We start from the raw sequence: 16,314 nt of genomic DNA on the forward strand, positions 1-16,314 counted from the left end.
AAGGTAGCATAAAATTCTCTATCATTGACAAGGCATGAGTAAACCCTCCCATTTCTTCTTTTTACAAATCCCTGCACATACGTTTAGCAAGCTGTTTGGTGTCTTTGAACTGTATATTAACGATGGGGAAAATCAAGATTAATATATATGTCCAAGACAGTGACTGAGAATTTAAAGACGGATAATATAAATTCTGGTCAGCACACAGGAAAGACATAATGTATGAACATTAATCACTACTATACAAATAATAGGAATCTGAATTATAAAAGTAAAATATCAAAAATAATAACATGCTGCTTAAAAAAGGAATTGAGTAAGCTTAAGATGATGACCGTATTTTGTAATGCTTATTTAAATCAAATCAATTAATTAAACTAAAAAATATTAGTTTCTCAGCATTCCCTGCTATTGGAGAATATACTGAATTAACTATAATTGATTCTCAAAGAGTTCTCAAGGTAAGAAGATGAAAGGTATCATAGTCCTGTTTTAGCTAAATCCAAGTTCTATGTTAGTTCTGAATTATACGTCTCTCATTTATCCCTCTGAATGCAGTAAGATACTGTAGATTTATAGAGGGGAATGAGGCAATTAAACTTGAAAACTGCAGTTTCCAAGCAGTAATTTATTATGAATATGCCTTTCAGGGATGTTAAGTTTATACTCATTTTTATATGCCTGGAAGATAGAGTTTGAGAAAAATCAACAAACGCATGCATCATATACCTGGCATCCGTTCTACTATAAATTCTGCCTAAGAGTATTTTTATGTGATAACAGGTACAAAGTCCATGAGGATTGTGTTCTGTTGTTCAGATGCCTTTGTTGCCAATTATTGTAAAGTTTTACTAACCCACTGGAATGCCGGAGGAGAGAGGTAGGAGCTAAGGTCGCATTATACAGATTGATTTCTTGGCTGCTGCGGAGTGCCAGGAGGGGCCGTTTGGGGCAATTGCTCATATGCCTGAAGGGTTTCTAGTCTGAAGCTTGTTCTAGCCCTTTGTTGCTGACTGGGCAAACAAGGATTGCAGAAAACACAGAAGTTTCGCTGTCATAGGCTTTCTCCATTTCATACAAAATGCAATCTTGCTGCAATTCGACTATGTGGAAGAGTTTGGAGATGGAAGGAAAAGTAATTGGCTGTTTCTGAAGAGCATATTGTTAGACCAAAAGAACCTAAGGAAGAATTATGACCCTTAGTTTAATTGTACCAGGACTGACAAGCAGGGACTTTATCTACTAACAAATGTACTGTGATGGGGCATTGGAGGAAACTATGTTTATATATTGCTAAGCCATCTCTTCTAATTTAAGACACTCCTACTGACAGGATATCAGGACTGCAAAAGAAGCTTGCCACTGTAATTTCATTTGGATTGAAATGTAATAGTCTTGCTAATAAGACTTCATTTGTTCAATCAAAGTAGATGAGAATTTTTAGAAGGAGCTATCAATTTTCTAGTACAGTGTGGCGAAATGAAATTGGTCTCTAAGGCAGACATCTGGGGTCTGCTTGCAATACAATGAAGCTTCTAGAATCTTGAGGTTAATTTTTCCCAAATAGTTTTGATCACCAAGTGCTATTATCCCCACTTGAAGGAAAAAGAAAATAAATACCTAAGATTTCCAAAATATCATTTTTAATTTGTTCTCTTATGTATTACATTGCTTGTCAGTGATAAGATATTAAACACTGGATTTTAGACTTTTTATCTCCCATAAAGCTTGCACAGGTTTGGTACAAAATATTTCCAGAAAGTTCCCCATCCCACATCACTAGACATTGGTTTGACTTTGCATTACTCTTTGGTAACCACATTTGAGTTTACCATGAATCTCTCCTGATAAACTCTAAATAGATTGTTAAATCTTTTTATCAAGATAATACTGATTTACTGTGTGCTTTCATAATAGGCAAAAAATCAATTAGCTTGAAGAAAAATACCAAACAGATATAAAAATATGTAAAAGTCTTTTGTTTTTACACTAAAATTAACAGTGTCTAATATTCTAAGCCTCTAACAAGCTAACCCAGATATTACTCTCTTTCTGTACATTTATTGGGCTAAAATTCATTATTTCTTAATCTTTTCTCTTTTTAGAAATACAGCTATGGTGCTGGACTTTGTGGTACATACATGTAATTCCAGCTACTCATGAGAAGCAGAGAGGGTTAATGTTTGAGGTCACCTCAACTCTTTTCAGCCGATAAACGCCATTGTGACTAAAAAGCAGCAGTAGTTCAACTTCCCATCACTTTGCTCCCATTTTCCTGCCTTCTCTGGTCTTGATCAGGGCTGCATTGGATCACTGAAACTCTTTACTTCTGTATAATGATAATTCATTCCATGGACCATCAGTGAGGAAATCAGCCTGCATCTGTTTTTATCTGGAATATTAACTAGCTTCTCTATTGATCTATTCTAAATTCATCACATGATTCTCCACAGGTGTCCAGAAATTGCTTTTATAAGACATATCTTATATATGTCTTATCACATTCATACAGGAAAATTTTCAATGCCATTGGGTATAGTGAAATTGTTTCTAACATTTGCCAAAAATGGAGGGTCCTCACAAAACTGGCACCAGACTCCCTTCGATGATGACTCCCAGAATCACCCTTCCATGCAGATATGTACATTCCATGTATCGAAGTGTTCCTGTCACCCTGTCACAAACACTTCATATACTTTCTCCTATGTGGTACTTATGGGCATCCTTCAAAATCGAGCTGAAAGAAGACTTACTTTAGGAGTATTATTTAAATCCCTACCTCAGATGGAAATGAATTCTCTAACCTACGGTGCTCCCATAACACTTTTTTAACCTATTAAGAAAATAGTTAACTCCATAAGCAAGTGCCTTACACATCTTTTTATCACCATCTGTTAAAATGGCACAATACAAATAAGTTGACCATAAATATTTGTGAAGAGAATAAATCACTGTTTGTGAGACCAAAGGACCCATAGTTTTATCCCTTAATATGCTGTTGGCATTATTAGACAAGAGAAAGAGCTGAAGCATGAGGAGGCAAAGCTCTCATGAGAAGCATTTGGACACTCAAAAATTATGCATTTTCCTGGGTAAGTCCCTAAGCCTCGTCTTTCAAGTGCTGAATACATAGAATTTTATTAGCTACTGTTAAACTAAGGCAGTCAAGTAGAATGCTGTTACTCATCTATTTATTAAGCACTGATGAAATCCTATCAAATATTATACATTTTCTGGATTAGAACTCAGTGATTAACACCTCTGGATGAATAGATCATACATATCAACAATTGCAAAAATACATTTGAATTTATTAAGTAGCATTTTCATCATTAATTTTTAGTCAGCTAAATGAGGATATTCTGCCACTTGAGACTAATTCAGATCTTTATGTCTTATTTTAGGATTTCTGTGTTCCAAGAATTCTCAAATGGTTACTCATTTGAAGGAGACCCGGTTATCAGCATCTAATTTAGTTGTCCATATATGAAGCAATGCTGCCTATAAATATTTTTAATCAGCTGTATTCTTGGCAGAGTCAGTGATACAAATACTTTACTTTTTTCTAACTAATTTGGGGGAGCATAAATTTCAGAATATTTTAATTTTTTAAAAACCCAGCAGATGGCAGTACAGTTCTGGCTTTAAGGTTAAGAAAAAAAATGCTATTGAGTTTTGAAAAAAATAATCAAACCCTTTAAGCCATTATTATTCTAGTCACAGAAAAAAAAATACTAAGTTCTCCCATAGCTCTGCAAAACACAAACAGTGTCTTATCTTGTGGACATCTAAAAGCATGTCTTATTTTTAATTACTCTTAAAATTTCTGAGTTAGAGGAGATGGATTTGTTCAAAGTATACTATGAGTGAATATGGAAGTATTACTATGAAACCATCTTGAGCTACAAATATATGCTAATTCCAACACAAAAGTAAAATGCCTAAGGATATTTGTAGAAGTAAGTTATGCTTCTTGGTGCTTTGCTATATCTACATATGTACAATTGGATAGTTGAAAGATAAGATAATTGAAAATTGATCAGGTCCTGGCAGAGTATGACAGAGAACCCTGCAGGGAGTATTTGGATGGAATCTTCTAAGAACCTGTATGTCAGGAATCAAAAAAGAGATGAGGGACAGGAATAGCCATTGTATTTCTCCACTGCTCCAAAGCACTTAAATGCACTTAGAATTTTAAGTGCTTTATCTTACTTTAAAATGACTTTCCCTGGCATAGTTGACTCTTCACAATACATGTCTCTGCTGAAGTTACTTTATTTTCAAACAATAAATTGTGACTAGATGAAACTGGCTACTAGCTGCCATAGAAAATACGATGCGATTGCTAATAAATTGCCCCATATACCACAACAATGTTAGGAGCTACAAATAGTAGGAACAAAATGTGTAACCTATGGTAGTAATTTATCAAAGTTAAGATAAAGTAAACATTTACAGTGAAGATCTATGAAGAGATACAAGGTTTTTTTTTCAAAATTTAAAATCCTATATAAGCTTAACAATGAATGATTCATCAACTGAAGTAAATATTTGTAGTGGAAATTAAAGTACATTCTTGTAAGGACCTAATAAACAAACAACACAAAACAAATATTCAGACCTTACCAGTTGTCTACTAGGAAAGAAGTTTACAACTTAAATGTTTTTTTGGTTTTAAGGAAATGTCTCTATCGAGTGCCCAGCTGGTTCAAGGCCTTGTGGTGCTGATGTTCCAAAGTGTATAGCCATCAACTTATTCTGTGATGGAGAGATAAACTGCCCAGATGGTGCTGATGAAGATAAGGAACTCTGTGGTAAGGTCACTCCCAAGCTCTCTTTCTCCCCTCAAAGTTCAACATTCACACAGGTGCACCAAGATCTCAGCTAGCAGAAACCACTGAAGAATAAGCTTTCCTCCTAGCCACATGGATCATTAAATACAAGCTCTCAGAGCTGCTTATACTACTGACCTAAATTTTATTACATAGTATTGGACATGCTGATTAATGTTACAGAATTTCATTTGATGACAATGTATTCTCTGATTGGCAGTGCTTGTAATTCCTGTGGAGAGTGTTACTGTTTGGGGGCTAGGATTACAGCAATAAGTTCCATTTTACTCAAGGATAGTGCTCTACTACTTGAGTCACAGAGCCAATTCCGGCTTTTTCTGTGTTTCATTAGAGTTAAGAGTCTCACAGGCTTTCCTGCAGGGCTGGCTTCGAAGTGCAATTTTTTTTAATTAAACACCTCAACAGTGAATTGTATGCAGTCAAGCATGATTATATACTTTATATATGTTTTCTTTTTGTTTATTTCTTCATTTGTAACTGGGATCCATTTAGAAACATTTACTAGAAATCAGTAGCTGTATAATTTATTTCTGTGTCTAAGGTAGCTAAGCATGATTACCACAGAATTATAAATACAGATTAGGAAGCAATGGGGAGAACAATTTGGGTAAGTGTAGCCTATAATTCCTTTTGAAAAAAACTTAACAGAAAGCATGAGTTGCACATTTAGGGGGTGTGGTTTATAATCCATTTAAAAATTGACGATGCCTGAAATGGTAAGTACTGGAGTCATTGTTGGCTCCCCTTCTCCTTCTATTATTCAATACAGTTTTCCATGTGATGTACACTGACAATGAAAGCTCCAATAAGAATCAACATTTAAAGCACAATCTATCCACTCAGTGCAAATTGTGTAAGATGGGCAGTTGGTCCACTTCCCAGTAGCAACTCAACAGAAGCCTTCTTTCCTAAAGAGACCTCCACTCAGCACTCCTGATTCAAATGTTCTTGGATATAATTCAAACCTACAAAGTTTAACTACTTACTCTGAAGTGCACTCAGAATATATTGGAAGAAAGTGCAGACTATGGAATATTTCTAATCTATTTTATATAACGAAGTTACTCACAGAGGAACAAAGTGATCTTTTATGTTATGGTTTTCAGGCATTTTCTTAACTCCTTGCAGAAAGAATATGATACAAGTGTGCCATCATGAGGTAACAAAGATGTGCTGATTGCAGTTTCAAAAATAACAATATATAGCCAAGTAAGAAACATAGCACTAAGGCAATACGATAATTGGAAATGCAGGAAAAAAATACATTAGAAGAATCAGAAATTTTGACATAGCTATTATTTGAACTCTATACTATGAATTTCTAAAATTTCATAAGGAAATATCTATGTAAATAAAAAATTAGTCATAAATGTTATATAAGGATCATCATTTTATCTCAAAATAAATTTCAAAACAAAGAATTAGCTGGGCTCTGGTGACTCGTTCCTGTAATCTTAGCTACTCAGGAGGCTGAGATCAGAGGACTACAGTTTAAAACAAATCTAGGCAAGAAAATCAGAGAGAAACTTATTTCCAATTCACTATCAAAGAACTAGAAGTCTAGCTGTGACTCATATGACAGAGACTAGCTTTGAGCAATAGGCTCAGGGACCAAGCCCAGGGCCTGAATTCAAGCCCTAGGACTAGCAGAATAAATAGGAAAAGAAAGGAAGGAAAGGGAAGGGAAGGAAAGGAAAGGAAAGGAAAGGAAGGAAAGGGAGGAAAGGAAAGGAAAGGATTATTTTTCTGAGCAATATGTTTCCACATTACAGATGAATTAAATTACTACTTCCGTTTTAAATGCATATATCAAATTACACCATGACTTACCTGTGTTAGAATGGATTTATGCTTTAAAGTTCACTAACACCAAGCAGTTCATGTCACTTGCTCTCTTAAGCCTATTTGTCCTCATTTTCCATTTTCTTTATTCCATTATCTTTATTCTGGGCTTTATTCTCTATCTTTTTCATTGTCTTACTTTAAAGTTAGTATTGTATCTGTTTGTGGGAAATATTTTTAAGTCCTTTGTGAGAAAAGACAATGAAAAACTCACATACATTAATATTATCCAATGAAAGTGTAAGAATACAAGGGGTTTTCTTTTTGTAAATTTTAAGTAATTCATATTAATCATTCATAGTAATGAGCTTAAAAGCCTAAAACCTAAACTTTTGGTAAGAAAATTTCTACCTCAAAGATTTTACTTACCAATCTATATTCACAGAATGATCCATACAGCACATTTAATTGACCTTTGATCTCTCCTATTTATTTACTTTGCTCCAGCTGTGAGGTCTAATTCTGGTTATGTTATTAATAGAGTGCATTAATGTTGACTTCCTCTCATGGCTTCCTATTTTTAGTGTTTGGATATTTAAATTTGAATAACGTATAGCTGACTATAGCTAAAACAAGATTTCTTTAAATTGTTTTTCTCTTCTGATTAGAATAGCATCAGCAAGAAAATTCACTTTTTAGCTGACCTATAAAAAGAAAAGATGCTGACTCACAGCCTTTAGGCCAAGGTACAGGGCTATCTTTCAGTTGGCAAGTGTCCTCTTCATTTGCATGTCTCAAATGTGTGTGCCTAACAGACCTGCTGCTGGTGGGAAGTTTTGATTTGTGTATCTAGAAAATTCAGTGTGCTGAACAGACAGTAAACAGTGAACCAGCAGAGGGAGCTATTGGTGAATCCTGCTTAGAATTCAGGCCCTTAGGATACAGAAACATTTCACAACATGCTGTGGAATGGTTGGTATGGACAAATTCCTTTGTCTCCTAGTCAGAATGTTGTTTTTAATGCTGTGGTAGAAAACACTAAAAAGTCTACATAGTAATAATCTTGAGTCCCCACAAATACTAATTCTTGTGTTACACATTTTAAGCCTGAAATATTATTTCTTATTTCATTGTCATATATAAATTTAATTTCTCTAGAAATACCCTTCAGTTAAATATATATATATATATATTCATACGAAAGATATTTACAGAACATTATATCATGAAATGATATTTTGGCATTCTGTGCATTTCTATTGTAAGTAATTTAATACTGATACAATTTTATTTTTAAATTCCTAAGGTAATAATATTCTCTCTATCTTGATTTGTTTGAAGGAATTACCACAGGACAATGAGAACAATTAGAGCTTTCATTATGAATTCACATAAAAAGTTGCAACTTCATAGAGAACTGGACAAATTGATCATATTCTTTAGAACAGACTGGCATAATAATTTTAGTCGTGTTTCACCTACATTTATTACCTTTTCTATTTAGCATCTATATTGTCATTCAAGAGATATGACTGAATACTGGCTATAACTTTACAGTCAGGAAACGAGTTCCCTTTCTGCCATCTACTTCTACCCCAAATCCTTTACACCATCTCTTTCCAAACTGCTCATGGGCAACTAAAGAATATTCCAGAATGTCTTTTTAGAAACTACATTTATGTATGTAGTAAATAGGTTAGAAGAATTGTTTTGAAAATTCATCAGTTTTGTTATTTTGTAAATTATTCTCTAACTTATAGTTAAATAGTATATTTAAATATATTTGGGGGGGGCGGTGAGGGGTCGGTTGTGGGGCTTGAACTACGGGCCTGGGCACTGTCCCTTAGCTCCTCAGCTCAATGCTAGCACTCTACCATTTGAGCACTTCTAGTTTTCAGAGTTTATTGGCCACAGGAGTCTCGTGGACTTTCCCGCTGAGCTGGCTTTTAACCTTGATCCTCAGATCTCAGACTCCTGAGTAGCTAGATTTACAGGCTTGAGCCACCAGCCACTCTGCTCTACCCTACTACTTCTGATCTCAATCCCAACTTTCAAGTGCCATTTGGTTGTATTGTGAGTTCATTTTTTGAAGGATCTAAGCCATTTGAATTCTCCCTTGCAAATACTATGCTCAGGTTAATATATGCAAATTCTTAGCCTTGTCTTGTTTGTTCTAACATTATATATATATACATACAATATTTAACTTTCTGCTTATTCTTATGGAGAGCTATGTGACCTATATCCTATTTTCACATCATGGGCACAGGTGGGGCATTATAAAGTTCCCTGCTCCAGTGTTCATTTACACCCTCTCCCACTCTTCTGCTTGCCTGCTCAGAGTGAATAATGTCATCTCTTGTTAACTCCTCTACTGCATTATTAGGAAATATGGCACAGTAAGATCTGAAAGAATGCTTAGCTTTGAATTCTTGCTTACAAACTGGGAGATTTTTTGTGGTAATTACTTAAGCTCCCTAAATCCCAGGATTCCTTCTAACTGGAATTTTTCTGCAGCCACATCTTGTGATGGCAGATTTTTGCTGACTGGATCTTCAGGGTCTTTCCAGGCTGTGCATTACCCACCACTAGCTACATCATCAAGTATCGTTTGCCAGTGGATCATACGGTAAGATGCCCATTTCTATGCCCTAGTCTTCAGGCTTAAAGTCTATCCTGATATAAAGATATATCACATAGAATAGTATATTTAAAAAATTATTATTGGGGCTGGGAAGGTGGCTCAGTGGTAGAGCGCTTGCCTTGCAAGCCTGAGGCCCTGGGTTCGATTCCTCAGCACCATATAAGCAAAAAGAAAAAAAGCCGGAAGTGGCGCTGTGGCTCAAGTGGTAGAGCGCTAGCCTTGAGCTGAAGAGCTGAGGGACAATGCCCAGGCCCAGAGTTCAGGCCCCACAACCAGACCCCCCCCCCAAAAAAAATTATTATTGTTTTCATTAGCTCTAAGGTAACAAACTGACAAACTTTCCAAAGCATTAGTCCCATTTTTAATCTTTTTTAAAATTTTATTTTATATTGGGATTATTATGTACTTGTATAAAAGAGTTATAATTCCCTAAGACTGAATATGTGTGCAATGCTTCTTGACAAAACCACTTTCCTTCCTGATTTCACATTTTCTCCCTCCTGTCCTTACCACAAGCTATATCACTCATTTATATATAATGTACAATGTTTTGTCTAATAAATAATGTCATCTTATTAGGTTCTGAAGCAAGCTTCATTTTTCAATTTATTATTTTTGTTGCCTTTTTAGTTATCTAAGGAATTTTCCTATAATATTTTCTTCAAGCAAATATTCTACTTTGTGGTGAAATTATAATGTTATTAGCCAAAGCATCTAACTTTTCTTCCCCAAAACTGGTTTCTATATTAGAAATGCTTTATTCCATATAGTTTGTGCTCAGTGTTGACCAAAACAAGTGAAAAGACAATGATTAAATTAAAACAGAGCAAAATGTTTAATATATAATTAAACTGTATTTATTATTTTATTAAACTGTATTTATATTAGAGTGATCTACACTTGACATTATGATTAAAGTTGGTATAACACCAATGTTTTAAGCATATGGATATGAGAGACAACCTTGAAGACTCAAACCTAGCTTTTTCGGATTCAAATACACGATTCCTCACAAATGAAAAGCCTCTTTGACCCAAAGTTTCTGCCTTTATAGAGTTCAGCATCTCTAAGTATAGAGTTCAAAGTAATTATAAAATGTAATAAAAATATCAAGTGTTTAGAACACATTAAGTACTCAATAAAGGTATGCTATAAAATACTAACTAATAATGCAAAATTATGAACTGCATACATTAAATTTAGCAAAGTATCCATACCTTTTAAAAATTCAAAAGGAAACAAATTTTTGTACTCTAAAACCACAGGATTATAATCATGGTATCAAGGAGACACTGTGGAAAGTGAATTATGCAACTTATGAGTAGGGTTCAGAGAGGGAAACTGGGGAACGCAAAGGAAGGGGTGACATTGTCTAAAAGAAAATGTACTCATTATTTGAATTTTGAAATGGTAACTTTTTTTGTATGGCTCCTTAATAATAACAATAAATTATATATATAATATATATATAATATATATATATATATATTTAAATCCACAGGTTTATTCCTTTCCTGAGTCACTAGAAAGCAGAAAACATCACACAGGTGTCTCTCTCTCTCTCTCTTCCATGCCTAGCTATCTATTAGGAATAGGCAGAAGCCTCTGGATGCAAAGGCTCATGGGTCTTATAGCTTGAAAGCCTTATTAGGCAAAATCGCTACTTTCTTGCCTAGAGATATTAGAACTGTACTTAAAACAGCAGAACTCATTCCTTTTCTCCTTTATTTCTTCAGCCTCTTGTCTCTTCACCTTTCACGCTGGATTCCCTATATGTCTTAAAAACAAGCTAATTCCACTTTCCCTGAGCTGACGTTAGAGGCTGCACAAAAATAATCCAGCTGCCATCAATAGTTTTGTTCTCCCTTTTTCAGGCAGGGATGAGAAGCCTGTTTCTCCTTTATTGACCAAAGTCCTGTGCATATACCCACACCTATGAATATAGACCATGACAACAGAAGCTCCCAGGACTATTTTCTTAATTAAAGGATTTCCTTTAATTAAGAGCTCCTTAAAATCACAGTCAACTTCACATCTTCTGATAAATTGCCCTACATTCTTTCTACATACATACTGGAAGTTTCATAGATAATTTTTTAAAATGTAATAGTCTCTACAAACTCTGAGGGGTAAAAGCATAAGTAAATTTAATCCTTATATTAGAGGCAGACAAGGTATGATTGGCAAGGTGATGAAATAGTAAGATATGCAGAACATGATCAGGGTCAGAAAAAAATGTACATAGATTAGGGAAATTAATGCTGTTTAGATGTCCCTACCACTCAACATTACATGCAGGTCAAGGCCCACCTGGCATGTTTTTAAAATAAAAGAAATACTTAAATTCATATGCAGCCACAGAGAAACCTGAGTAGACCAAATGATCTTGATATTGAAGAACAAAGTGAGAGATTTCACATTTCCGAGTCTCAAAATGTATTATGAAGCTACAATAATCAAAACAGCAATGACAGAATAATGGGCTCAGATGAAAATTCTGCAAGTGTGTTCTAGTGTTCTTCAGCTACACCATCAGGGCAAGACAAAAAGGAAAGAATAATTTCTCCACTAAACGTTGTTGAGAAAACCCGAAATGAATGCAACAAAATGAAAGTTAAAAGTAAAGAATGAAGAAGAATGCGATCAGAATCTTGTCTTAAAATTTTCATAAAAATTTACCCAGAGTGAATTAAAAACTTCACGGCAAAACCTAAAATAATAAAGAAACCCAAAAAACATCAAAGAAATTTTTTTTCAACGTTTCTCTTAGTAATGATTTCTTGGATACAATATGAATAGCATAAGGAGAACTATATCAAACTATAATGTTCTACACACCACTGAATAAAATCAATAGAATGAAAAAGCAGTGTGAGTAATAAGAGAAAATATTTGCTAATAAAATATCTACTGTGGGTAAATAAATAAATATGTAAGCCGTTTCTACAACTGAATAGAAAACGTGAAAATTTTAGTAAGCCTGGTATAGATGCTTCATGTTTGTATTTCTAGCTATTCAGGAGACTGAGATCTGAGGATCATGTTTCAAAGGTAGTGCAAGGAGAAAAATCCATGAGACCCTTATCACCAGTTAACCTGCAAAAACCTGTGTAACTGGAGGTATGCTCAAGTCGTAGAGTACCAGCATTGAGCGAAAAAACCAAGCAAGAATTCCAGGCCCTGAGTTCAATCCCCAACACTGGTTTATACAAAGAAAGATTTTAATAAACATTTTTCCAAAGGCACAGAAGTTAAAAAAAACAACATGAAAAAAGAAGTACTCACTTTCCAAAATCGTTAGGAAAATACAAATAGAACATGAAACATTACCTAAAACTTTTTAATGGCACATTGCAACAAAAATCAAAGTAACAAGTGTTGGTAAGAATGCAAAGAAATTAGAACCCTGTATCTGGTTAGTAAGAAAGTAACAAGATGTTATTGCTATGCAAACACCATGCAATTTCTTTTTTTTTGGGGGGGGGGTCTGGTCGTGGGGCCTGAACTCGGGGCCTGGGCTCTGTCCCTCAACTCTTCAGCTCAAGGCTAGCACTCTACCACTTGAGCCACAGAGCCACTTGCAGCTTTTTTTTCTTTTTGCTTATGTGGTGCTGAGGAATCAAACCCAGGGCCTCTTGCATGCAAGGCAAGTGCTCTTACCACTGAGCCACCTTCCCAGCCCCCCATGCAATTTCTTGAAAATATAGAACCCAGCAGTCCTAGTTTCGAGTATTTATAAAAAAATAGGCATTAGGATGTCAAAACGATATGTATAATCCACAGTTCATATCAGAATTATTCACAATGTGCAAGAGGTGAATATTCATTAGTAGAAGACATTTAAAAATTCTAATATACATTCTAATATATATTTGTGTGTGTGTATATATATATATATATATATATGCAGTGCAACATTCTTTCTTCCCATTAAGAAAGGAATTCATATCAATAATAGAACACTGAACTCAAAAACATTATATTAAATGAAGTTAGCAAGTCATACGTGGTAAATTTTGCATGATTTTACTTATGTAAAGTGACTTAACTCGTCAGACTCAAAGAAGTGACATGGATGTTGGATCCAGGGAGTGAAGGAAGAAGAAAATGAGGATTTTTTTGCTTAATGACTATTCAATTTCACTAGTATTAGATTCATAAATTCTGGAGCTATGTCATACAATGCTGTTAATTAATATATTGAATTTAATACTTATACAATGTTTTAATGAAGTAGATCTCATATTATTGTCTTTAATATACATGTACTATGCATCAAACTCTATAATGTATTAAGTGCATTAACAAGTGTTTCATGGGTTTTTTTTTTTCCCTTTACATCCTTTCAATTCAGTGTAAAGCAAGGACTTTCCATTCAACTGAGCTTTGACTCTTTTAATACATATTATTCAGATGTGTTAAATATTTATGAAGGAGTAGGACCAAGCAAAATTCTAAGAGGTAAGTTTGAACCAATAAGTGGTCTATTTATTAAAATAAAACACATGTGAGGGAGATATTTGGAGTGAGATAGGTGGCCTTTTATATTTGAACTGAAGATGAACTTAAATTTTAAGTTACTGAATGGAAAAAGAAAAACTTTTATGTAAATCAGGAAATAAGTATTCTATGTAAACTTCATAACAGTATTATTTTATATGACCCTCTTCTAATTAGTGTTTTAAAATAGGTGAAATAAACATTCTTCATAAATTCCATTTCACTATAATTACCAATAAGAACAATTTTACTACCTTTTCCCTATTGTTCGCTATATCATTTTAATATTTCATGAATTTTGTAATTGCCTCTATATGTGGGCCTTAGGTTTTTACAAATTAAGCCTTTGGCCTCTACTAACCATTTTTATCCTTCTTAGAGCTGTAGTAACCCTTTGAGAATGTTAATTTTATAAAAACAAATATCAAAGAACAAATATATTTATTGGATATCATATAAAAGATTTTACATCCCAAGCATTGTATCAATGCTTGAGGATCAAAAATGGAAATGTATCCATTAGATAACTTAGCGTTGTTAGGGTAGTGATGAAATCAATATAAAATGTATAGAAGCAATCATGAAGTCACCTACTGTTAATGGAGGTCCTACAGATATATGAGTAAAGAGCCAAAGAAACACACATTTCTTTCTACTATTGTAACCCAGTTAATTTCCTGATAGAACATACACGAGAGAGTAAAAGTAACTTTTAGTCTTATAATTGCTAAATTTTTGTTCTTAGAAGACGTTTTTCAGTAAGATAAGGCATCTTTTTTCTTTTTCTTCTATGTACAGTGCATGTACCTAGTGGTTAAAATGAAAATACATACTGAAAAATCACACATATATACAGTAATCTGAGGCTTTCTAATACTTAGAAGAGGAACTATTTTAATTAAAATGAATTAATCATAAGAGTAATGAATTCTAACTGAGTGGAGTCAGACAGAGTAATAGGTTGTTCAATAAATTGAAATTAGTAGATGGATGATGAATAGATATTGACCTATAATAGCCATTCATTTTCCTTTATAGCTTCACTATGGGAAACTGATCCTGGTGTAATTAGAATATTTTCCAACCACGTTACTGCTACCTTTGTTATACAATCTGATGAAAATGACTATATTGGCTTTAGTGCAACATATACTACATTTAACAGCAGTGAACTTAATAGTAAGTATTATTTATTTATTCTTCCAGATGCCTTAATATCTTAACTTAATTTTTAAAATAGTATAATAAAATTTTTAGTTTTCAAGTTCTTTACTAAGTATTGCTTATGTGTATCTCTCTAGCTCACTCTAGAAAGAAGCAATAAATTAGAAAACAGTTCACATTCTTAATTGAAATCAAATAACCAATTTAAAAATAGATGTTGATGAAAATTAAGTTAAAATTTCACATGAATAATATAGTAAAAATTGTTATTATAAAATTGGAGAATTTCCCTATATGCTTAATGATGTCCAAAGTTATAACTTTAATAACAATGGAAGACAGAAAATATATAACAAAACTTGTGAGTAGACCAATGGAGCTAAAATAGAAAAATAATGAAAGCTTGTGTTTGCTGAAATAAGAAACACATTAGTTTAACACAGTTGGAAGCCAAAAACGAATTTTAGCTATTTGAAATGAAAAAGAATTAAGATTAACATTCAGTCATAAGTACAAAAAGTTAGACTGTTTTCAATGTAACCAAACTTCTGCATTGTAGAGTGAATTTAATGGGATTTTTTATATTTGTATTTCACAGATTATGAGAAGATTAATTGTCATTTTGAGGATGGCTTTTGTTACTGGATCCAGGATCTAAATGATGATAATGAATGGGAAAGGATTCAGGGAGGCACTTTTCCTCCTACTACTGGTCCAAATTTCGACCACACTTTTGGCAATAATTCAGGTACAGTGGTATTTAATTCATGACTCAGAAGGACACTGGGGTCCATTGTTCTGTAGTTGAGGGTCCTGCTAAATGAATAAAATATATTTTCAGATTTTCTTTTTGGTAATGAATTAATGAATACATTTAAATAAAAATGATTTCGAATAGGCTAGTCAATACATATTTAGGAAAAAAATCTATTCTTTTGTTCTGTAATCATTCATGAGATATTGAAAAGAGTGTTATGAACAGTACAAACAAGAAGGCTAAGATGTTTGTATGGATTCACCATTTATTTGCATGTGGACTTAAACAAGACAATGAGCTTCCCTAAGTATTGTTTTGCTTTGCCTTCATGCCACTATCTGATTTTTCATTGCTAGTGCATAAAAACACAGTTTTTGAATGTTGATATGGTACCTGGAAACATTGAGAAAGTTTTAGTTCAGATATCTCCTTTAAAAACTATTCCTCAGATTTCTCAATATATAATATCATTATTTTTTGAGATAAGACAGGCTTACTTCTGAGAATCTATATAATAAATGATAAACTGGTGTTTAGAGCCTTCTAAAGGAAGAACTATGATGTGTAAGTACATTTTTTCATAGAATGAGATACTAGAATTTGATTGCAGGTCA

The 16,314-nt window shown here is 33.6% G+C and overlaps 1 protein-coding gene across 2 annotated transcripts in view; it reads left to right on the plus strand.

The window, feature by feature from the left end:
- The window catches only part of Tmprss15 (transmembrane serine protease 15), a 102,205-nt gene that overhangs the window by 18,397 nt on the left and 67,494 nt on the right, over positions 1-16,314 (plus strand). For both annotated transcript variants that reach the window (XM_042676982.1, XM_042676983.1), the window contains 5 exons: positions 4,680-4,814; positions 9,153-9,264; positions 13,634-13,740; positions 14,818-14,958; positions 15,542-15,691. In XM_042676982.1, the coding sequence (XP_042532916.1) occupies positions 4,680-4,814; positions 9,153-9,264; positions 13,634-13,740; positions 14,818-14,958; positions 15,542-15,691 (645 nt within the window). The remainder of the gene's footprint in view (positions 1-4,679; positions 4,815-9,152; positions 9,265-13,633; positions 13,741-14,817; positions 14,959-15,541; positions 15,692-16,314) is intronic.

The sequence above is a fragment of the Dipodomys spectabilis genome, unplaced genomic scaffold, assembly GCF_019054845.1.
Source record: "Dipodomys spectabilis isolate Male_0828 unplaced genomic scaffold, ASM1905484v1 ptg000032l, whole genome shotgun sequence".
In the NCBI taxonomy this organism is placed as follows: Eukaryota; Metazoa; Chordata; class Mammalia; order Rodentia; family Heteromyidae; genus Dipodomys; species Dipodomys spectabilis.